A 24,549-nucleotide genomic window follows, 5' to 3' on the forward strand; every position below is an offset into this window, starting at 1 on the left:
ACTTGACATTTGTGTGTTCAACATACATAAATTTTCTTGGTTCATTTTTATTTTTTGTTTGTTTATTTTGTCCTTTTTCCTCCCTTCCCCTCTGTCTACTATGTAGAGAAGCTGCAGGCAGTTTTGCAAATTCCCAAGCCGCAAATGGAGGTCTATAATGACAGTACTAACCTGGCATGCCGCAATGGACATCTCCAGTCAGGTGGGTTTGGTTTTACCAGCGCCTATTGAGGGGATGTCTCTCAGTTTTTGGTGTATTACAAGGGAAAATATGCAATACTATGTTCTGGCCCCACCAACTTTTAAAAACATTGGTTCATATTTCTGTTTTTAAAGGCTTTATGTAAAATACATTCCATCCTTTCTATGACTTTCACAACACTGTGTTATTTTGTAGTATTAGGTTCTCTCTTACAATGACTGTCTTAGAATCCAAAACTATTTACTAAGACAATATTTTAGAAAATACTTCTCTTTCTATTCTTAAAGGAATTAAATTAAACCTGTTTTCGAAAGTGTCAAAGGTTATATGTAGGTTATATATTGTGCCTACATAAGTAGTTCTTCCTTTATGATAATGTGAGAGTGAATGTGCATTTGCATTAAGCTGCTTTAAATTTCAGGGTTTTTTACTCTGAGAAAGTGATACATGATTAAAATAAGGGGGAAAAAACACAGCTCTTGATTTTTGTCAAAGAAGGTTGTTTTTATCCTTTGCCAGAAGACTGCACCAGGGATACTAAGTAAAGAAGTAAACTTGTTTGTCTATACACAAGTAAAATTACCGCGAGGTTTGTGAATTGTCTTCAGGGAATGTTTTAAGCCAGCAGTAAGCTATTGTCACAACTGCGATCTCAACTGATAATTCATACAGTAGACTGTAATGAGGTTAAATAAAATAGAGCTAACAAGCAATGGAATTCATAAAGCTTGTCTACTGAGTCAAGAGCAGTATTTGGTTTTTAAAGTAACTAACTTGAAACTTAGTGTAAACCACATGCTTCTCTTCTTTAGCTCCGTTTCTAGTTCTGAAGTCATCTTACTGTTTGGTTTTATTCTTTCTAATGTATGAGAAGTCAAAGTAGTGGAACAATGTCACATTAGGCACCTTTAGATTGCTGTATGTGTGGTATTTTTGTTAACTGCATTTATTAAAAAGCTGTAGTTAAAATGGCTCTTCAGTATAAGTTCCTGTGTAGACTGAGCTTGAGAACTCTTTACCTTAAATGATCCAGTACAACTCTTGTCTTTTTACCTGCTTGGCTAGTGATTGAATGAACAAATACATACATACACAAAAGTTGATAACATGCTCCATCTGATTCAATATGAACAGCTTTTTCTTTAAACTCTTTCCTTTATATGTTTTTGTACCTTTTCCTCAATGTATCTCAGAATTGGATGCTGCAGGAGAAGGTTAGACTGAACATTTACTCTTAAAACTGTTAATTTAGTTACTTAAATCTGTTAGTAGCAAAGCATAGAATATCCTTTGGCATCTACTGGAAATGAAGAAACATTTTGCCAGTTCTGTGGCAGATGTTCTTATTTACAGAAATTCCTGGAGCAGGAGGTGGTCACTGTTGGTAAACTTGTGGAAATTGGTATTAATCAGTTTACCCATTTGGAGTTATATTCCTGGTGACTTACAGAAGATGGATAACTGAACCACTTCTGCAAAACTGTGGAGGAAAGGGTAGTGAAACAACTGCAAAGGGCTGTGGTCTTCCGGGGATGCTTTTTTCTGAGGACGCGTCTTCCAACTTTCTGAAAAGGAATGCAGGCTAACGGAGAAACTTTAATTTACCAGGCTCAGTGGGATCTGAGAAGAGACAGAAGAACTAAAGAGCAGGTCATTAAAAAAAGTTAGGTACCAAGCATCTAGTGATTACTTTGAACAAGACTGCAAGAGGCTTGTTCCTATTGCCATTTGCATTTATATTGCCAAAGGTAAACTTTAGATTCATAACTTGTGGAAGTTAGTACCCAAAGTACTGAACTTCTCCTGCAGCTGTGGGGTAGTACCTGATAGTACCAGGAAAGTCAGCCTATTAACAGTCATCTGAATTTCTTAATTGGCTGGTGCCTACGCTCACATGCTCACTCTCTCTCTCATGCTCTCTCTGTCTCCTTTTTTGGGGGGTGGGGGGAGGGAGTACTGTTTGTAAGATGCTGGTGCTACACATTTTTCTTAAAAGTACTTCCTTTATACTTGTTATAATAAAGATGGTTTTTTCACCTGGACAGCAGCAATCATTTAAAAGCACAAAGTAGATGGCAAATTCTTAGAAAACTGTACAATATCAGTCTGCAGGCTACTTGAGATAAGAGGGCTGCTGTTACTGAGAAAATAGAGGTGCTGCAGAGGTACTGAGCTACAGGGCTCTGGTGTAAGTTTCGTTTTTCTGTCTACATGAAGTATTACTTGGGCTGTTGCCTAATCAGGCTGGGCTTTTTAAAAGTCCAGGATTTTTTGAAGTGTGAAATGTCGTCATTCATAGTTTTAACATCAAGAAAGTGCCTTTTTGCCTGTTCTTTGGTCAAAAAGTGCTTTGCTTTCTTTCATTTGCCTTTGAAGGCCTAAGTCTTTAAAGATGTTTTTGCTTCTTAATTCTGTCTGATATTCTGTTCTCACAGCTATACTATGCATTTTTTATACTTCCAAAATGTTATTGATTTGAGATTCTTCCTTCCAAGATACTACGTGTCAGCCTTTCACACTATTTTACTTGTTTCTACCTACAAATGACTACCTATCCCTGTCATCTTCCTTCATAGTTTCTTAACTTACCTGAATAGCTAGAGATTTTTCTTGAGAATTTATCTGATAGATTTATAATGAGGTTTTATAAGACCTTATTACAGCAGTATCACCTGCCCTTCAGTTGCAGAAGGCTACACAGTAACTTGTCTCAAGAGTAGTAACAAGTAGCCTTAACCCAAAACTTTATTTTGAAATACATATTTATTGTTCAATATCCATCACTCTTATTCTTATAGCAGCCTTAAATTAGATGTAAAACAATTTAGCTGTTTGCTTTTTTTCCTCAGACATGCATGTTTCCCTTTGCATTGTAGGTTGTTGGGTTTTGTTTCTAAACTAGCTTGGGAAGTAGATGATGCCAGTCTTGCCAAAAGCAGTGTTAATGAGTTTTATGAACTTACTTACTGGGCATACAATACTGGTAGTATTACAGTAATTCCAGTGTACCATTTTGCATTTAATGTGTAAATCTCAGCATGATATACGATCAGAGAAAACATTACATTTCTCTTTCTTACTGCAACATTAGCACTGTGCAAGTAGCTCGTATTTTATCTCAGTTTTCACTTGAAAGTATTTGCTGGCTTGTCTTTAATAGTAGGCATATACTGGCAAAGTTTTTCAAGTTGCAAAAATTCTACTCTTAATACTGAAGTTTTTTAAGGAATTTCCCAAGTAGAAGAACAAGTATCAATAAGATCATTTTTAACACCATAATTTGGCCACAGTAGATCTTTGACACTGCTCTGTCAGTTCAGAAGGAGAACAGCCATCCTGGATCTGTGTAGCTGTGCTATCATTCAAAACATGGACAGGCCCTTGTTAGTTGCTGACGTTTTCTGTTAGGTAGTTTTTATTACTTGAATGTACCTACTTGAAAAATCTGAATATAATCTTCAAAGGAATTACTATTTGGGGGGCTATTGTGAATGCTAATCCTGAATAACTATTGGTCTTTCAATTGCATCATGTATTTTGCTATGCAGTATTTGCAGAAACTGTATAGCTAAGCAGTTTAAAGAGGTTTTTTTTAAATGAAACTACGTACATAAAGTTACAGACAATTTTAGACTTGCAAATTTTTTTTTTTTTTCAAACATCATTTCCCTGATGATTTTTAAGGTTTCACAACTAAAGTCTGGCAACTGTTCTGCAATACTGGAACTGCTGCGGCTAACTTTAAACTGTTTTTTTGATGCTTAAGAAGTTATAAAACAGCAGAAACTTGTTCATTAAGGTGCACCTTAATTGAGTTTTAGATGCACAAAAGAAAATATAATTGGTTTGCATTTTAGAAATACAAAGCATGCCGTTATCTTTATTAAATAAATAAGCTAGAGCTGCATGTTTCCCAGATTGTTTCTGTTTCCAGGTGTGTAGTACAATCAAGCTCCTCTTAAAGCTGTTCAAACATACCCTTACTTCACTTTACCTTTAAAAAACAGTTAAATGTAATAAATGCATTTTAACATTTCTTTCTGTAAGGGAGTCTGAAACTGGGCACGTGTGTCTGCAGCTTATCACAATCTAACCAGCAGAAAACCTTGGACAAAATTTTGCTCCTTACTTGTTCATAATTTTTTTGTTGTATTTATATTTGAATGACAGAGTAAAATTGCAGGGATGCTTTCAGGACCAGATAATTATTACTTCTTTATGATCTAGTGGCGTTAGCTTGGAGCTTTGAAGTAAATTATTCTCTGCAGTCAAGAATTAAGAGGGTAAAATCAAAATGATCAAGCCCCTATTACTATCCTATAAGTATATATGAAGTAGAAAATTGAATTGTTCAGTGTTTCAAATACACTTGAAAAAATACCATGGTCTGTCTTTGTGATTAGAATGTGTTTTAGGCACTTCCTACTGTTTTGTATGGAATGGTGAAACATTTGGCAAAAGGCTGGTAGAGATATTACAAAGGTTTTAAGGCCACTTGCAGCATATTTTCCGTCTTTCAGCAGATGACAAATACAAATGGATAAGAAATGTGGTTTGGGGGGGGGTTTGCATTTGTTACAGCAAAGTAAATATTTTTACATAATGAATAATAGGGGCTATCAGTCTGACGAGAGATACATGTATTCTTAAACACTTCACTCTTTAGAAATAGGTATACTTTGGATAAACTGTAATTCTGAAAAGTTTGATCACATTTTTATTTGCTGTTTCAATGAAAATTTGTGTATAAAATGAAGTTTCCCTCTGGACTTCACACTGAACAACTGTGTTCAAGAGTCGTTCATCAGTGCTACTTCCTGTGCTACCCATCAGGACTGACCACAGAACACATGTAAACTTAGTGGTCTTGATTCCTGGAGGTACAGCTAGAGTAAATCATAATTTGTATTTAAATCTTTCTCTTCCCCCACCCCCCACCCTGTATTTCTAGCTTCCTGAAATACTCCTTACCTGTGCAATTTTATGATACTCAAAATTGTAACGTGTGTGTATTGTTCTCAATAAATGGGGGTAGTTCTGGGAAAGTGTCATAGTTGAGCAACATGTTTGGGTGAAGGAGATGGAGAAAAACTACTTCAGCTTTTTGAAACCTTCCCATGTTGACTTTAAGCTAGCTGTGCAAATGAGGCTGAAGGAAAAAAACCGACAAAAACCAACCAAACTGAGTGCTACTTTTTGATTAAATTGGACCAAAGTGTTGAGTAGCTAGGTTAATAGATTCATATACTGCCTTTTGAACTTGAAAGTTACTAAGTATGCCTGATTTTGAAAAGTTTTTGACTTGGAAATTTCTGTGCAATAATAACTAAGTAAATTTAATCAGCTCTGGATCTGTGTGTGATTTAGTCATTAGGGGCTTTTTTTTGTTGTTGTGTTGGAGGGGGAGGGCCGGAATTGTGTTTTGCCTTTTTTTTGTGTTTTGGTTTTTGGGGTGTTTTGTTTTTACAAGAAATGTCTTGCAGATAAATGTAGTTAATCTAGTTAATCATATTCTTCAAGTTCTCTTGGTTTTTGCATATTGATACATCTGCATTGTTTATGATAACCCCTGCAGAGTTTCTGTGACTCTTAAAAGGCATAGATCTGTGACTGAAGAAAGGCTTTAGAAGCTTGTTAGCCAAGTAGTTCAATGCATGGATAACTGCAGGCTGCATGAAGGTTTGCTCTTGGTAGTATGCAAGACTTTTATGTTTAAAGAGGCTGAGAACATGGTAGTAATTAGTTGATCCTTCCATGATACTGTTTCATTGAAGAATTCTTATTTGAATTTTTTAAACACAACATTCAAAATTATGAGGCTTTCTACTTAAAGTATTTTTCATTGAACTGCAATATTATGAATTAAAAATTCTTCTTAGAGTCATTAACTTCCTTAAAAATCAGAGTTCTTTGGCCTGTTGCTTAAGACTAACAAGTCAAACTGAGTTGCAGATTTCTAAAATCTTAGTGAAGAAACTTGTAGGTGAAATCCGACTTGAGCTTCCTTACCTCTGACACCATATTTGTCTTATCTAATCAAAAGGCTTCTTAACCCTTTTAAAAGGATATAACATAAGGCAGTATTTACAGTTTCCATCACAGACAACAGTACTGTACTAGACAGTTTCCAGTACTGTATTCCCACCACAAAAAAAACCCCAATCTGATGTTGTGCTCTAATCATTAACGAGCCTGACCAACCTGCGTGCTTGCTGTAGCACGTTCTTACTTCTTAGTCTCTGTTTTGATGTTTTATACTTGCCATTTCTGTGCCAAGGAACCTTATTTTATCGTGTATCCCATACAGAGCATGTTGAAATCAAGTGCTATTTCAGTTACTCTGGACCAAAATGGCCTTCCTAATTGAATTCAGTGGTATAATATAATATTTTAAGACTTAATTTTAAATGTAGGAAGGTAAGCTGTTTCAGAGCTATCCCTTCAGAATTTACTTACACCTTGAGATTCCTGAAGTGCAATCAAGTTGTAAGAAAAAGCTCCTGGTAGTTGCTTGCAGGTATAACTATTTTAATTTTCCCAAATTAAAGTGCCTTGGAGAAGCTTCTGTGTGGAAGGTGCTGATAGTGTTAGCTAGCATCCAAAGTAGCTAGCCTGCTAACATCACTTAAGGAATGAATGCTCTGAGTCTAATGGCTTGAAATTTGGGGATTATTATAATGATTATTTTTAGGAGTTCTTGGGAAGGAAAATCTTCTGGCTGGTGTTCCATCATCTTCACTAAAGGAATAGATGGTGTTCTTCCCTTGTTACAGGATTTAGCTGTCTCCAGCTTTTCTAAGATGGCTAACTAGTGTTGGTTTTGAGGGCTCCTAAAAATTCAAAACCTAACTTTAGGAGAAAGCTACAGTTAATATCCCCTTAAAAATACTAAACCTTTTCAAAAACTTGTATTATTCTGCTATAATACTGTATTATATGTGTCAACAATACTGTCTTCAAGTTAGAATTGATGGTAGAAGTATGACTGCTGAAAATGTTCTCACAACATTGGTTTTCTTTATAGAAAGTGGAGCGGTTCCAAAAAAGAAGGATCCCTTAACACACACGAGTAATTCCCTTCCTCGTTCAAAAACTGTTGCAAAAACTGGATCCACAGGCCTTTCAGGTCACCATAGAACACCTAGCTACAGTGGGATATCAACTTCTGTGTCTAGACCAGCACCTAATCCTGCAGCTTCAACTCATAAGGTATGATAAGGATAAATATAATAGCAGTATACACATTAAAAGTCAATGTAAACTCCAGAACAAACTTTGGATTTACTGCCTTTATTGCAGTATTGTAGTAGCAGAAAGTTTTTGGAAAAAAAACCCTAAACCCCTAAATTTTTGGCCAAGCCTCTCGAGCTAGGCTGCAGAGTGGATTTTAGAAATCGGGAGGCATTGGGTGGCTGCATGGGCAAATGGATTTTAATTGTGATCGCAGTAATAAATGATAATACTTGTTTTGAAAACTTTATGGGAAACTAAGGAAGCTTATCTAGGAGAAAAATAAATGTTACTCCCAGTGTGTAAAAGAAAAAAACCCCTCCTAATCCAGGACTACAAGTTTTCCTCCTACATGTTCCTTCTCTTCCAAAGCATGTATGCACAGGTTGTATTGCAACCACATTGGAAAGCAAATTATGGTTAGATTGTGACTGAAATACAAAATTAAGTTCTATAATAATAAAACACAAAAATGCTGCATTTCTTTTGACCCATCTCTTTCCCTCCCATCGTTATCTCCCCCTGATACTCACACAGTAAAGTAGAATAAAGAGCAGTATGGACAGAACATAAATGTGGTTAAGCATTGCTGCTGCTATAATATGAAGGCTTTTAAGTGGCCTGTTAGCAAGCATGACAGCAGTAGAAATTCTTGCTTATAGGCATTGAGAATCTGAAACAGTTTGTGATGGTCTATGACTAGACAATGCTGGGGGAAAATACCATAGTTAATTATAATGAATTATCTTAAAAAAAAAAAATAATCCCCAAACCAAAATCAAACCAAAAAGCCCCTTCTCACTGGAGCCTAAGTTGTTCTACTGGTGGCTGAATATGATAGTATGATTTGTAGCAAAATACAGCATCAGAATATCTGGTATGTGTTAATGTATTAGGTTTTACCAGACCATATGAAATGTAAAAGTAATTTTGTTAACAGTATCCTTTAAAGTATCAAGCTGGGTTTTTTTTGTTTTTTTTTGTTTTTTTTCCTCCCCTGTTCTCCAGGCTGCTCCTAAAAACAGCAGAACAAATAAGCCTTCTACTCCTACCACTGCTCCTCGAAAAAAGAAAGACTTGAAGATATTTAGAAATGTGGACAGTAATCTTGCTAATCTTATCCTGAATGAAATTGTTGATAGGTAAGTCTGAAGAAAAGCAGGCTTTTCAATGCAGTAAACCAGTTTTTTGTTCAGTACAGTCTTGGTCCACTTGGAATGAAAATTAGTACTTTTTGTTTGGTTTGGGTTTTTGGGGGGTTTTGGGTGGTTTTTTGTTGTTGTTGTTGCTTTGGCAAAAGGATGAAAATTCATATCAGAAATGTTTATCGGTTTAAATGCTTATTATAAGTTCTAGATTTCCTCAAAAGGGTTCTGTATAAATAGTCAAATGCATTAAATTAGTCAGCTGCAGCTGAAAAAGAGCATCTCATTGTTAGACTAATTAGTATTCCATTTCTTTGTTAGTGGACCAGCTGTCAAATTTGATGATATTGCAGGGCAGGAACTGGCTAAACAAGCTTTGCAAGAAATTGTTATCCTTCCTTCTCTTAGACCCGAGGTAAGCAACTGGGTTTTGTTATCACTCTGTCACAGAATCAAAGAAATATATTGTGCTTCACACATTAAGTAGTGATTCTTGATTCCTGTCTCTACTGGTTATGATTCTTATCGATAGCTGTGTGGTGATAGCTGTCTTGGAAAACGAGAATGAAGAGTTTATGTGTTAAAATAGTACCATGAAATTCCTTGTCATCTGGTTAGCCAGTGTTGGAGAAAGTGACTGAGGCAGTAGCTTAAAATAAACAAAAACCAGCAAACCACAAACCCCTAAAAGACCAAACCAAAAAATTCCTGAAAATTTGTGAGGCTGACTGTTCCAGATAACTATAGCTGTGTGTCCAACCCTATATGGACACGTAAAAGACAAAGCTCATAACTGGAAGAGTAAAACAGATGAGATTTGTATAGGTAAATTAAGTCATGACAGTATCTGATTTGAAAAATATTAAATTGGTATTGTGGTCAAGTTCTCTGTGTGCATGTTGGTTAAACATTCTTCTGCGGAAGGAAAATGTCATTGTACCATCTCTGTTATTACAGTGCTTTAGTATGTCAACTTTGTTGTTCAGTAACACTATACAATGAGCTGGGTGGGAAGGACTTTGAGATATGAGGCTTGGAATAGTTACAACTCTTTTGCAATAACAGTTGATATTTTCAATAAGGTTGTCTTTGTATTACTGTAGTTAGCAATGGGCCTGACCTTAGCATAGGTTGAGATATAACAAGGACAGAGAATCCTGCGACTTTTTAAACATTCCTTGGAAGAAAAGATGTTGGTTTTATTCCTTGTAAATGTACACGGTAGATGTGGCAACTATACGGGAATGTTTAGTAAATTAAATATTACTACAGTTTTAACCTTTAATGAGTCTTGAACTCAAATTCATATTTAAACAAGCCAATTAATGGCATTTTTGTAGGAGCGCTAGAGTTGAGGTGAATAAACAAAACAGTGGCTGCAACTATTTCAGCAGTAAGATGCTAATAAAATGCTAGCAATTAGTTCAGACCATGTTTAGTATGATTAGCCTGTTAACAAAAATTTTAAAAGCTTAGTGTGTCTCAGTGATAAATGGCAGTTGCAGCTGAACTGTGTAGGTGATGATCAAGATGAGGGAGAGTTGTAGATTTGATCTGGACTATCTGAAAATGGTGGAACTCCCACAAAATGATTCCAAATAAGAAGAGTCCAGCAGGAGATGCACATGGTGGTGTGCAGTATGGAAGGCAGAAACACTTGACAAATGTAGTTATCCAGGTTAAAATGCTGCAATACATCTGTAAGATAAGTAGTATGTCTTGGTGAATAGGATCATGCTGCCTTACTATTTTTAGTGATCAAAGTCAAGCACAAACAAAATGCTGTGAATGATGAAATAGTACAGAACGTGCATGTTGGTCAGTCATCTTAGAAACACTACACTGGTAATGGAGCCATTTGTTATCATGGATATTGTAGAAAGGAGTGCCTGCCAACAGTGGTGTTTAGACCTGGTGTGTATATATAAGAGACTCCCTACTATTCCTTTTGGTTGGTTGGTGGAATTACCAGAAGCTGGAATGGAGGCCAAAAAAGGAACTCCAAAACTCTTGAGGAAAGTGGTAAAGACAAAGCACTGGGGAAAACAGGCTACTAAACTAAGCTAACTAAAAGATACGTACTCTGAGAAATTGTAGATTTGCTTGCTGTGGTGCTGCGTATGATGGGTGCAGTTCTACAGTGTAGGAAAGATGAATCCCATGCACAGGGAGAGGGAGGAGATTACTGTCAGTAGCATTTAGGGAAAGTAGGTGGTGATTAAGTAAGATTCTAAATAGTTTCAGTCAAGGCCTGTCTTCTCAAGTTTCATTTAATAAAAAAAAAAAGAGAAAGATGAAGGGGTTCTTCCATATGGAGTTAGTAGGAACATTGCTTTAATTCTTTTACTACACACTTGCATTCCCCTCTTTTTAAATGCAGTTGGGTGCTTTAAACTTAATAGGCTAGTCTGTCTTGTGGAATGTGTTACTGCCTTTTATACTCCTTTCATAGTGCCTCTATGCACAGAATGATCATGACATAATTTAACTGCTGTGTCGGAAAAAATAGTGATGTGCATTAGGTCAAGTTAGTGATAGAATGTAGTTCTTTAAAAATGTGTACGGTTGTAGCACTGCCTCTGTTCATACCACTGCTAGCCAGTGAGCCATTCTCCGTCTTAAACCATTTTCTTACAAAGGTAAATCAACATCTTCTTTAAGTCTTTGGAGGTAACTTATGATGATGTACTTTTCAGTTATTTACAGGACTTAGAGCTCCTGCACGTGGTTTACTGCTGTTTGGCCCTCCAGGAAATGGGAAGACAATGTTGGTGAGAAAATGACTTCATGCGTGTGTTAGTGGGCTTAAAATGTAACTATGAGGGGTCACTTTCAGTTTGGGTATTGTAGTAATAAACCATATATTCTTCCTGGATATGCGTTATGGTGTCAATTTAATACAAAAATGCAAAATTGTTTTTAACTGTGGATTTTGCAGGGGAGGGAATTGCTAAACTGTTCTCTATTTAACTCTTTTCAATATCACAAGTAATATTTTAAAATTTACACCAGCAAGTCCAAGTTTCATTTTCAGAGAGAGTAAAAGTAACATGGTTAATTGATTGTGTACAGCAATGATTAATCACAAATGGTCTGCTCTCTATTAAAACATACTAGAAGTGCATTTTGGAAATGGGGAAGGAGCGTAGTAGCAAGGGAGGAGGGGGTTGTCTCGCTTCCACACTGCTGTGTGAAGAGCCTAAGTGCTGTGGAACTGTCTGGCTGCTGCTTGTTTTCTCACCCTGATGTGCTGGGTTTGGGGAACTGGAGTGAAATGGCTGTGCATCAGCCAGGGAACGTAGCATGTCCTGATGCAGCTGAGCCAGGCACATCATCCTGCATCACATGGCGTGGCTGCAGCTGCACTCTCCCTTTGCTGATACTGAAGCTGGATCAGCTCTGAAACGCAGGAGTGTGAATGTTGAGCAGCTTGCTTGGGCTCATCTGTTGTGTTTCACATACTGGAACATAATTGCTAATCACTAAAATTACAACTGTGTAACCAAGGAATCATAGTTTCTTGAATGTGGTGAAACTGTTAAAGAAGAGGGTGCTCTGGATGAGCATTCTGGCTGAACGGATTCTTTTTCCTAGCTTTCCTCTGAAAATAGTTTTCTCCGTACCCTATGATAAAGATCAAAAACTCCGTAATTTTTAATGTGATTTGATCCAACTGCTGCCCTAAATTACCACCCTAAATTAGTTAAAACTGTTTCAGATGTCTACTCAGGATACATTGAAAGGAGCTGGAGACTTGTATTCTTCAGTAAGCAAGTTGTAGTTGGCTATAGACATGATGTGATCAGAGAAGTGTAAGGGAGCCTGGAAATTTCTCTAGTGGTTCGACTGCTTAGCTGTTCTTATTTGTAAGTGGTCTGTACAGAAGTTTTCTGTAGCATCTACAAGGTGTTCCCTTTGAAGGAATAGGGGTTTTCAAAACTGTCAGTCAGGACATGAGTGCTAACTACAGAAGCAGAGAGGTATCTTCAGTGTAATATTTTAAAAAGTAATTTTTTTTTCCCTCCCTCTCCTAGGCCAAAGCAGTTGCTGCAGAATCAAATGCTACTTTCTTTAATATAAGCGCAGCAAGCCTAACTTCAAAATACGTAAGTAGTAGCTGTAAATTATATTGATCTGAAAACACGTGCTGTAATTGGGGCTTAAGAAGGCCAGAGACTTCTGATGAGTCCTTGGTGAACTCATAGCCTATAGTGAACAAAGTTTTTAAAAAGTGACTTATGAAGTAAATTTTGTTTTGTGCTTGTGATAACTCAATGTCAAATGCTTTTGCAGTTCAGAATGACCCTGGCTGTCATATAGATGAGTGGTTGTGGGCTTTTTCTTCTTTCCCAGCTGCCTTTCACTCTGGTAATTTGGTCACCAAAATCTCTTGACAACTCAGTTCTGATCATAAGTGAAGTTGTAATGGTTCTTTTAAGACATAAACGATACTGTTGTATATAATACTGGACTAGTGATAATCTAAGCGCGTATGAATGGACTGAGTGTGGTTAGTTATCATCTAGATTTTCTGTAGGTCCTTATGTTAGTGCTCTCGTAATAAACACTTTCTAAACCCCCTCCAAAAACAGTTTATTGTTATTTTAGGTGGGTGAAGGAGAGAAACTGGTGCGTGCTCTATTTGCAGTAGCCAGAGAACTTCAGCCTTCTATAATTTTCATTGGTAAGACCTTAAATGTTGTTGGCTTTTGTGTATTTTCTTCAATATTTTGACTTATTAAATTGGAATAATCGGCTAAACTTCTTTGGGTAATTTCTGCAGTGCAGAGCAAGTGTCTTGGATATGACCTGCTGGCTAATCAGTAGTTCCATATAGAGCATGTTAGATTACTGTTGTGATATTTAATTGGTGTTAATAGTGGGAAGAAATGCCCTCAAAAACACAAATGCTGTGCTACATTTACAGAGTAAGTCCATTTATGTATTAAACTTCAAACATTAAAATGGGTTTTGCTTGTCCTGAGTTGCAGTTTATTATCAGCAGAATTTTTTTCTTTCATCTGTGCTTGGTGTTACATATCCAAAGGACAACATGTTATACAAGCTTTTAAAGTTTACTGTCTGTCTCTTAGGGAATAAAGATCTGATCTCTCTTACAGGAGCCCTATATTAGCAAAAGAACTTAGACAAATATGAAGACTTTGATGTTGTATGGTTAATTAAGATATATTTCTTTGTTTTTTAGATGAAGTTGATAGCCTTTTGTGTGAAAGACGAGAAGGTGAACATGATGCTAGTAGGCGTCTAAAAACAGAATTTTTAATAGAATTTGATGGTGTAAGTATTTAGTCTTGGGTATTGTTTGATTTAGCTGAATTGGCTAATGTAGTGTAGTGGGTGCCAATACAAGCTACAGATGAAGCACAGAGAGGATTTGGCTACTGGGGCTTAGCTCTGTCCACCTCCCCACCACCTGCATTGACAAACAGCTTTTTTCTATTGCTGTTAATTTTTCACCTGCTTACTGTAGTATTCTGTAAAACTCAGTCTGGGGTGAAAGGTAGTAATCTGGCAATGAGCTGAAATAATGGGTTGAAAGATGATGGACAGAGAAGAAAGAAAAACAAATGGCAATAATAAAGGAGCTGTGAGAACAAATGCTCTTACAGGGCAAGAGGGATGCTTGAGGCTTAGGCATAGTTGAATCCTTGCTTGCAATTGCATGTTTTGGCGAAGCACATCTCTTCATTCTGGCAAAGTAAAAGAAGATTAAATGGCCTTTAAGTAGTGTCTTTTTGGTTTTTAAGGGTTACGTGTTGCAAAAGCATGTGCTCTCAAGGGGTAAGGTGAGACTTGAGGGATGAGGATTTCAAACAAACTAGTTCATATTGTTTGTATGCACAGCTCTGACACATCAGAAGGATTAATTTCTGTGTTAGTATGCTTTTTTAATTGAGCTATAAATTTTTCCTTGGCATCATGACCTGGAGATGACAGAATACAGTAAGAATATATTTAATAGCACATATATAATACCGAGGAAAAGGATCTGGGTTTCATAGTTGGGGGCGGGGGTGGGCAGAGAAACAAATTAATATCAGAATATTTTTCTCTCACATAGCACTGTTTTTTGTATTCAGCAATCTTAGTTTATATTCCTAGCACAGTGGAATATTGCTGGAGTAGTGAAGCAATAGTAATGAGGTACAGGAGGAGAAGGTAACTATATAAAAGGACAACAAGATTGGGAAAAAATTCTCCAAAGTGAGATGAATCAGGACAAATAATGCAATGTGACAATGATGTGCAGAAATTATTATACACACACACACAGAGTTTTCCCTTAAAATGAAAAGGGGAAAATTAAACACGATTAGTAAGTTTGGCAAACTTTGGATCAAGGTGTAAGTGTATCATACAGTATTTTTGTGGAACTTTTTGGACTCAATAAGGCAGCAATGAACTTAAGTCTATAAAGGATTGGACAGTAGGTGAATAATAACATCTCTGATACACAAATATCTTCTCTGAAGTCTGGCAGCTGTCAGTCTCCATATTCTTGGGTATAAAATCAAGTCTTGCAATTGAGTGAACTGGGGGGAAAATTATTGTGTCTGTGTACTATTGAATAGCTTCTCATTTTGATTACTAGCTTCTTGCAAGACCCCTATTAGATGAATCTCTGATCTGATTTAGTGGTTCTGGCTGTATCTTAGTCTACAGTTTTTATTTGCTCTTTCTCTGTAGGCTTCAAAGCAATGTTTGGTGTTAAAACCTACAACAACAGAAAGTCTCTAGCTTTTTAAACTCATTAGGTTTTATCTCTGGATGACTAAACTTCTAAGTGCTTTTTGTAGTGTCAGTTTTCTCCAGGATTGTAATGTGCAATTCCACAGCAACATTTGTGCTCTTGCAAGACTCTTTTCAAGTATAATTCGGGCTTAGTGTCCTGTGTTTACATTGCTTTTTTTAATTTTTACTTTTTCCTAGTTTGCCTTTACATTTATCTAAAGAATATTTTAAAGCTAACTGCATGGAAAAAAACCCAGCTTATATAGTAGGATCCCATCAGTGTGCTGAATACATGGCAAGTCTCTAACTGGTTTTGTTCTATTACTACCTGATGTAAACTGAAAGCTGTCTTGCCTTCCTGTGTTATACAGGTGCAGTCTTCTGGAGAGGACAGAATACTTGTGATGGGAGCAACAAACAGGCCACAGGAGCTTGATGATGCTGTTCTCAGGTATCAAAATGTCTCTTCCTTTGTTTGAATACAGTAATATGATGTTTGTTATGAAGAGCAGGTTTTGTTACTTAGTGTTTTGGTTGTTTTAAGTTTTGGAATAAGTAGCAAAAGCTGTTTGGCAAGATTTATTTAACCTCTCAAAGAGGTGCCTGTCTCTTCTCTCTTGGCATACATCTGCATAAACATGATGGCCTTGGAATTGTCTAAAACAGCAGTACCTGTTGAGACCAAGTCAGCATTTTATAACCCTCTTGCATCTTATATATTGCTTTTTTATTATTTGGATTTTAATGGCAAGATGAAGGAAGAAATCTGGCCAGTGAAATCCAGTATTTCTTCTATGTGAATATTGGACTTCTGATGTCCCATGCAATTACAGGTCTTGCTGTAGATTTGCCTTAGGACTTTTTTGCTACAAATTCTCATGCTTTCTTCTCTTTTTGTTCTTGATTGAGGAAAACAGACATGTCAGCACTGTCTGAACAAATAAAACAAGTTTCTAACGATTCCAAAGACTTTTTGTGTACAATGAAGAGATGCTTCATTTTGTTGCTGGTAGTTGGTGGTATTTCTACCTTTAGAGTGTTACCTCTCTGGGAGGACTCATATTTTCAAATAAGAGTAAGGTGACACTGGTGGCTCGTGCATATTGTTTGGTGGTTGGGATTTTTTGATTATTTTTGGGGGGGGGGGTGTTAGTCTGTAGTTTTACTCCCAAGAATTTGGTGATGTAAGTGAAATTTTGACACTTAACAACCCAAATATTAGATCTGTATGTGCTAAAAAGTTATAAAAGTGTCTGTGTATATATGTGGGTTTTTTTCTAGACGATTCACCAAACGGGTATACGTGTCTTTACCAAATGAGGAAGTAAGTATTGTTTTCCATGCATTTTCTTCATTTTAAGATCAATTTTATTTAAAAAGCATAAAATATATTTCATAGGCTTTTCTTAAGTTGCCCTAGTGGTTGACTATAATTCTGTGAATTAACTTCTGGCCCAGCTTGACCATAGACACTGTGCTTTATTTCTGGTAACTATCTTAAGTTTTTGCTTTTTTTTTTTTTTTAACATGTGCTAGTAGCAAATCTGGTAGTAGCTACTCACTGTTTCCTGGCTAGTGGGGCATTGCTGACAAGCTGGCAGGCATGGACAAGTCTGAAGTAGGGCTTGCAGGAAAACGTTTGGTTGGCTGGACAAGAGTGTTTAGTGCAAAAGTAGCTTTTTTAAAGTAATGTTTTTCAGCTCAACAGCTGATTAGGGCTTTTGATGAGCATTCTAATGTATTATTCTTGAAGCAGTTTGACCCTTGATCTCAGAACCCCGTACCAGCTACTATGAAGAAAATTAACTCTATCCCAGCCAAAACCGGCACCTTACCAAACCCCTCTCTCTTCCCCTGGGGAGGCAATAGGGTACCGTCTAATCACCAAAGCACTATAGGCAAGTTTAAACTAGTGAAGCACAAAAGCTAACCTGCCAAACACATAGTTTTGTTGTTGCAACAGAATTTTAAGTGCACCATGAAAATGAGTTTTACATCTGATAAATGTATCTTCTTTCAGACAAGATTGATTTTGCTAAAAAATCTTCTAAGCAAGCAAGGAAGTCCATTGACCCAAAAAGAGTTGGCGCAACTAGCTAGGTAAGTATTTTGTAACAATACTAAACAAACATACTCATCTATTTTAGTTATTAAATTGTTCTTATTAAAAAAAAAAAATCCCCCCAAACTAAACCCCAAATATAATAATGATAATTGTGATGAAAAGGAATATAACAAAAAGAGAGACCCAAGAAAAGACAAGTGATGCACAGTGCAATTGCTCACCACCTGCTGACTGATGCCTGAGCAGTGATCTGCCCCTTCTGGCCGACCCCCACCACTTTATATACTAAGCATGACGTTCTGTGGTATGGAATATGCCTTTGTCTAGTTCGGGCCAGCTGTCCTGGCCATGCTCCCTCCCAGCCTCTTGTTGCTGGCAGAGCATGGGAAACTGAAAAATCTTTAATTTAGGGTAAGTGCTACTTAGCAACAACTGAAACCTCACTGTGTTTTCAACATTATTTTCATACAAAGTCCAAAACACACTGTACTAGCTACTAGGAAGAAAATCAACTCTATCCTGGGCGAAACCAGGACAGCAACTTGAGTACGCTTTGTTTTTTTTTAAAACGGTTTAGCCAAAATACAAAAGCTGAGGGTCCTGCCTTCTTCATTTGCCATCTTTCTTTGTTTTGAAAGAGATGGGTATTTAACCCCCTGTGGCAGTACACCCCCTTTGTGATTTTGTGTTCCTTTGCTCCTTTGCAACTTTTTCTATAAACTGTAACAGAATTATCTCCAGAAGACTGAGCTATGAAGCTCTTGTTACAGCCAGCTGCTGCTCTACAAGCTGGGTGGATGGGATTTTTGTTTTAAATTTTTTGTTAGGCAACCCTTACTACTTGTTTTCACTTATGTTGGCAATATGTATTGGTGGCTTCCTGCTTTGGTGGAGGCAAAGTATTTCAATGGTTAACTTGGAGAGTAAGTCTAATTCTGGAAAAGCTCCCACAGAGATTGGGTCCTTGGTTTGATTCCACCCCCTCCCCCCCTTGTGGTTCTGAGGATTTGAATGTCAGTTAAGTTTTTGGGTTTATATTTATCTATGGAAAATGATGACAAACTAGTGGTAGGGCATTCTTGTAAGAGAAATAGTAAATGTGCTTGAGATTAGTTTTCACCTACAAATCCTAGTTGATTGCTATCTTTTTGCTTTTCCTAGCATGTTAGTTGGGACTTGAATATCTGTACTTAAATTTAATCTGGAAAAGACTTAAATATGGTTCACTTATGTTAAATGCACTTCTGATTTATTAAACTTGCAAAGCAACATGAAAATAGTACTTCTGATTAAGTAACACTTTAATAACCTGCAATTAAAATGAGATGGTTTGAAGGAGGTTTGTTTTTTGTTTTTGTTTTTTTCTTCCTTCTTTCCCCCACTTTTTCCTTTGACAAAGAATGACAGATGGATACTCTGGAAGTGATTTGACTGCATTAGCGAAGGATGCAGCGCTGGGCCCTATTCGAGGTAAGCTGCATAGCTTTTTATTTGTTTTGAAAAAAACTCAGTGCCCTTGATATTAGAGATATTCTCTTTTCCTACATCTTTTAAACTCTTAAACCTCTGAAATTAAGCTTTTTAGATTTGGATTTTGGTCTCTTCCTCATAATAGCATCTTTATAAGATTTACCTTACACAAAACCCTTCAGTAGCTCACCATGTGAAACAGACAATTTATGTGTCTTAAGAGGAAAGCAGGGTGAAGTGGTTTTCACAGATTTGCGGGATTTTTAACTAGTGCACCTTTCCTAGGCTGCTATTAGTTCTCTTATATCTAAATTATTACTTGAATAGCAGTCTCTGACTGCATTACTTGTCTTATAAAGTGGGCAGATCTCCTTCAAGTCTGAAAGAAGGAGGTACTGAAATGGAAGCAATTTTGTATTTCCTTTTGGTTTTTTAGATATGGTTTGAATGGCTTAGCTTTTTTTATTTTTAAATCTTCTTAATGTTGAAATGTGATCCAGATGACAATTGTGACTCAAGTAGAGTTTTACCTGTATTTGTTCTTCCTCTGACACTTCCAACTTTGAAAAAATATGATTTTAATGCAAAGTGAATACCTCTTTTTCCAAGAAAAAAAACCAAAATCCCAACCGTGACACCCACCACCACCACCCTTTGTTCTCTTTTACTAGCTAGTTATTATGTGTCCAGTAGCCACATCTGAAGGGGGTGATTTTGTTTAGTGGAGATCTGTAGTGGCAATTTGTAAAGAAAAGATTGTGAAGATTTGATGTTAGTTTTCTGTTTGCTGATACATTGTCCTACCTGATAGAAAGGTACTAAAGGCAGCCGGAGCAGAAGTGTTCTGTAATATCAGCGTATTATGTGTAAATAAAAGTTGTTGCAAGTCTCTTAAATGATTTATGGGGAGGAGAGGTCTGTGCGTGTTTTGTGGGTGTGTTTGTTTTACTACTTTTTTTTTTTTTAATTGAGTCAAAAATCCTATAGCATCCAGTTTTGCCAGTGTGCTATCTCTTTGAAAGCAGCTGCTGGAAAGTAATGGTTTTTTTTACCCACTTCTAGCTGTTGAGAATGTAAGGCACATCTTCCAAAATCCTGCATAATAACTGGGAAACAGAATTGCATTAAATAGCTCTCGCAAGAGACATCATGTCTCCTAAGACTTTGAATATATTTATTTAGAGTGGTTGAATAAATAATGTATGCATTTAGGTATGCAGGCTTTACTTTGCTGACAAATCACTTCCCACGCAAGTCCATTTTGAGAAGAGACCATGAAATGTTGTGCAACCTGTTTCTTACCCCTGTTCCTGGCTTCCATAAAAAAAAAATTTAAAAATAAATTGTTTTATAAAGTCAGCCTTGCCAATCCTGCCTAGATTCTTTTTCTTGCGCCCTCTGAGCAAAAAGTTTGCTGTAGTATGTTGATGCCATAACAGTACTGCAAGTAAAAAAAAAACATAAAATGGTGAAGGATACAGGAATGATTAGATTCCACCAGTACTGTATGGGCAAGAGGCACTCCTGTGTGCCCTGCCTGGTTTTTATTTCTGTATTCTTAGCTGACAGTACCTTTCTGTTTCCTGAAAATTGTGCATGTTTGAGGGGTAAGGGGATTGCGTGTACCAGGAATAATATGGGGGAAGACAGCTCTGTTACACTTGTGTGCTGTTCCCCGTACTTTGGGAAGAAGGAAGCAGTTCTGCTACCACTTTGTACTGTATCTGCAGTGATTGAGTGTGGGAGCAGCCTGGTTGAGGAGCTGATAAATGAGGAAGAAGGAGGTAAAAACATTATGTACCTTTCTGTACAGAAGATTATGTTGAGGCAGAGAGGTATAATCTTTACCTGTGGGTTTTTTTCTGAATAGAAGTGCTTTTAACATGCTTTAGTTGTCAGAAGTGATGAAAGTTTTCTTACAAATCTCACTGATCTTCCTTTATTTTTACAGAACTAAAACCAGAACAGGTGAAGAACATGTCTGCCAGTGAGGTATGCTGTTCTAGCAGTTTGAATAGAATGCATGCTCACCAGAAACTTTTAGGGTCCCTTTATTTACACATAGTATCATACAAAATACCTAGCATAATTTTGGGGGGGTATTACCTTTTTGATTACTTCTTCGCTGAAGAAAATTCTTTTGAGATTGAGAACCAAATCTGTCCTCAGATGTCTGAGGTTCTTCGTGTAGTTTGTTGGTTATCAGGCGTAAGAGTACCTCTTCTTCTGATAGGAATTCTCTGCTGTTCTTAGTTTCAGCTGACTGGTCCTATCTTTTCCTTCACACTGAACTGCAACTTGATCTGTTGCCTATCAGATGATGTCAGAGGCCTTGCTTTTATTTTCTCGCAGTGTTACTCCCCCAAAACACTCCCAGAAGTATTATGTCAAGTGATTTATTTTATTTCTACCTCCCACCCCCATCTTTACGTAAAGCAAGTCATCTTAGGGAGAACCTCTGCGGGATTTTAAAACATTTATTTGTATGTATGTATAATACTTAGATTCATTCACGTGGACCACCATAAAGCAAAAAAAAAAAAAGATTAAGTTCCTCACCACAAATTGCATCTGTAAACATCAAAAGAAAAGGAAGAGGTTGGGCCTGCATATAAAAGTTTCTGTTCAAATGTATGTGCATGTCACAGTTACTTAGGGGACAACGAAGCAAAACTTAATTCCCCTGTTGTTTTCTGTGTTTAGCCTTAGATCATGGCTAAGGCTATGATAAGCTGAAAGGAATTGTTGCAGGAAGATGAGAACATCTGTGATAATTTGCTGTGAATGCAAGTGTATCTCCAGTAGCCTATCAACACTAGTCCCAAAGAAATATGGGCAATTTTCTCCAATTGTAATGTTAATACTCCTTTAATAATGAGCTCACTTGTTCCACACGCTTTGGTTATCTCCCATCATGTCTGGACATTTCTCTATACAGGAAATGTCTGCTAATAATCATGTCCCCAGCAAACAACTGAAAGGCATGTGTTGAATCAGAGAGGTTAGATAATCGGGATTACTTGGCTGACAGCATAATATGGTCTGAATACAGCTGTGGTAAGGGCAGGAACTCTCAGTGCCTTAATCTCCTGGTATGCAGAGGTATGCCATAAATGTGTTAAAAAAATCCCATGCCTTATCATTTACTCAGTTCTGTGCCCTCATGTGCACCAGCTTGCGCCACCTAGTGAAGTAGAAAGTAATAACACAATCTCATGGGCTATTAAATAACAAGGCAGACATTATGATTACCAAATGTTAATTTATTAAAAATGGTAAATACTGATAGTTTTAAATTACAAGACTCTTGCACTGGGTCATACAATCATAGAACATCCCAGGTTGGAAGAGTCCTTGAAAGATCATCTGCTTGGACCTTTTATGGGAAAGAGAGCCTAGATGAGATTATCTACCACCCTGCCCAATTACATCTTGAAAACCTCCAGCAATGGGGACTCTACCACATCCCTGGGGAGGTTGTTCCAGTGAATGACTGGTCGCACTGTAAAAAATTTCTTTCTTATATCAAGATGAAGCCCTCATAGAATGTGCTTTGTTACAAGTGAATACTGAAGTACTTGAATAAACGGAAGTAAAGCACTTGTGATCCCGATGTCTTTCACTTTTTGTTTAGATGAGAAATATCAAACTGTCAGATTTCACTGAGTCTTTGAAGAAGATAAAGCGCAGTTTGAGCCCTCAGACCCTGGAAGCATATATTCGCTGGAACAAGGACTTTGGAGATACCACAGTGTGAAACACTACTTGAAGTGAAACAAAGTGCTGCCTAAGGAGCAATTGGTACAGGCTACTGGAAAGCAGCCAGAGTTTACAGGACTTTACAGATCTTTAAGTATCTGCGTTAAAACTTGAGATTAAGAAAAAAATTATACAATGTGAAATGTGTTCATCAAAGCCTCCTTGCCATTTAGTGAGGATTTACACACTGTAAGAGCACAATAGGACTTGAGATAAGATTCCTAGCAATCTGATTATGGTTTGAACAATAATGTATGTATTTTGTTTCAGCTAGAAGGCTCTGATGATATTGATCATTGGAAAACCTTTTCCCTATGTTGTGTGTGTGGCTTTTTGTTTTTAATTTTTCCATTACATTGATGTCTGGCTTGCTTCCTTATAACTACTAACTTAAAATTGGAGGTTTGTAAACTTTGGTTCAGTTTTTGACTTTTTTATCCTTAATGTGCCAAATAAAACAATTTCCCTATGCAGAAATGAAGAACAGCATTGGGGAATTATGGTTATTAAAATGTAAAAAGCAGCTGGTCTGTTATTATTTGTCTTTTTGTTTAGTTGTAATGTGACTGTATTGTTCACAGAACAGTTTTAAAGAAGACCTTTGATAGCAGAACAGCAAAAAAACCCAACCCTATAAAACCCATTCAAACTGTCTTTTAAAAAAATTACTAAATAAAAAAAAATAGACTAAGACATTCATTTACTGGCAGTATTTTCTCTTAATGCATTTTGTAACGCTTCTATTGGTAGAATGTTAGCTTATGCTTATGGTGTACAACTTGGAAGCCCAGCTGCTGTTTGAGAGAGTAAGTGATGCTCTTTGTCAAGTTTCAGAAATGGCGTGTTTCTACTCTGTATTTTGGTCTGTTTATGATAATTGAAAGTAAAATTTCCATTGTGATAATTTTTTTAATCTACACATGTAAGCATTAAAATACGAGGCTACATGTTTAATACATGGCACACATTAATGTTTTTATAGCTTTCATATGTTTTGGTTTATATATTAAAGTATGAAACACTCAACTGATCTGCTTTTTTAAAAAGAAACTGCATCTTTGTACAAATACTTGTTTTTATTATATAAATGACAAGCTATTTAAAAAAAACACACTTAAATGATAGCCTTTAAATACTGTAATAAAGGAAAACATCTTTGCCTTTACTTCTAAAGGCCTGACATCTTGTTTACAAATTCTACATGGATTAAACACAGATGTTTGCAAGGCAGAGCAGTAGTTCCTTTTTAGAGCAGGTTTGTGGGTTTTTATTTGGGTATTGTTGTTGTTGGTTTTTTTTTTCCTAAAAAAAAAAAAGACAACTCTCCCAACTTAGTGATGTTACAAAAATGCATATTGTTTACAGTTGTTTAAACTAAATTGAGTTATAAGCTTTGTTTGGTTTTGGTCTTAACAGAAAATTCTGTTCTTAATTTTTCATTTAACTTATTTTTTATTGGTAGGAGTAAGTCAAATACTTCTGGGAGTACTCACCTGAAAGTTGACTATAAATAATATATTTTATATATATATATAAATATATATGAAAAAAAACCCTAGCTGATAGAGGCAGTGTAAGTATAGTAATACCCAGAGAGGACTCTGTGCTCACTGTGTAGTATTGGGTACTAAATAGCAGAAACTGTGTCAAACTTTTGAGACACACAGATGCAATATGTTTGGGATTCTGTTTTTTTGACCCAGAGATGCTTTTAACTGATCGTAAGATTAAAAGCAATTAAATCAGAGAAGATTGTGTTCCACTAGTATGCCTTTTGAAATAGTCTAACCAAACCTCTTCTAGCCTTCTAAGGGTATGACTCTCTCAAATGTATGTCTGATGTAAATGAAACATGTGACTTCCATTCCCCTGATTCACTTCCCTGGAGAAGTAAGAAATGCTAAAAGATTGCAGTTTCTTAAGTC

The 24,549-nt window shown here is 36.6% G+C and overlaps 1 protein-coding gene across 6 annotated transcripts in view; it reads left to right on the top strand.

Moving 5' to 3' along the window:
- The window catches only part of SPAST (spastin), a 35,399-nt gene extending 12,255 nt beyond the window's left edge, over nucleotides 1-23,144 (top strand). For 3 of the 6 annotated variants that reach the window (XM_075043055.1, XM_075043056.1, XM_075043057.1), the window contains 14 exons: nucleotides 107-202; nucleotides 7,227-7,411; nucleotides 8,441-8,574; nucleotides 8,899-8,992; nucleotides 11,274-11,348; nucleotides 12,612-12,683; nucleotides 13,186-13,261; nucleotides 13,784-13,875; nucleotides 15,702-15,781; nucleotides 16,612-16,654; nucleotides 17,351-17,430; nucleotides 18,795-18,865; nucleotides 20,817-20,857; nucleotides 22,500-23,144. In XM_075043055.1, the coding sequence (XP_074899156.1) occupies nucleotides 107-202; nucleotides 7,227-7,411; nucleotides 8,441-8,574; nucleotides 8,899-8,992; nucleotides 11,274-11,348; nucleotides 12,612-12,683; nucleotides 13,186-13,261; nucleotides 13,784-13,875; nucleotides 15,702-15,781; nucleotides 16,612-16,654; nucleotides 17,351-17,430; nucleotides 18,795-18,865; nucleotides 20,817-20,857; nucleotides 22,500-22,622 (1,262 nt within the window). In that variant the 3' untranslated portion in view covers nucleotides 22,623-23,144. The remainder of the gene's footprint in view (nucleotides 1-106; nucleotides 203-7,226; nucleotides 7,412-8,440; nucleotides 8,575-8,898; nucleotides 8,993-11,273; nucleotides 11,349-12,611; nucleotides 12,684-13,185; nucleotides 13,262-13,783; nucleotides 13,876-15,701; nucleotides 15,782-16,611; nucleotides 16,655-17,350; nucleotides 17,431-18,794; nucleotides 18,866-20,816; nucleotides 20,858-22,499) is intronic. The other 3 variants (XM_075043058.1, XM_075043059.1, XM_075043060.1) reach the window with 1 other exon arrangement.
- Nucleotides 23,145-24,549: the final 1,405 nt, after the last annotated feature.

Source organism: Buteo buteo, chromosome 12, assembly GCF_964188355.1.
Source record: "Buteo buteo chromosome 12, bButBut1.hap1.1, whole genome shotgun sequence".
Classification (NCBI taxonomy): domain Eukaryota; kingdom Metazoa; phylum Chordata; class Aves; order Accipitriformes; family Accipitridae; genus Buteo; species Buteo buteo.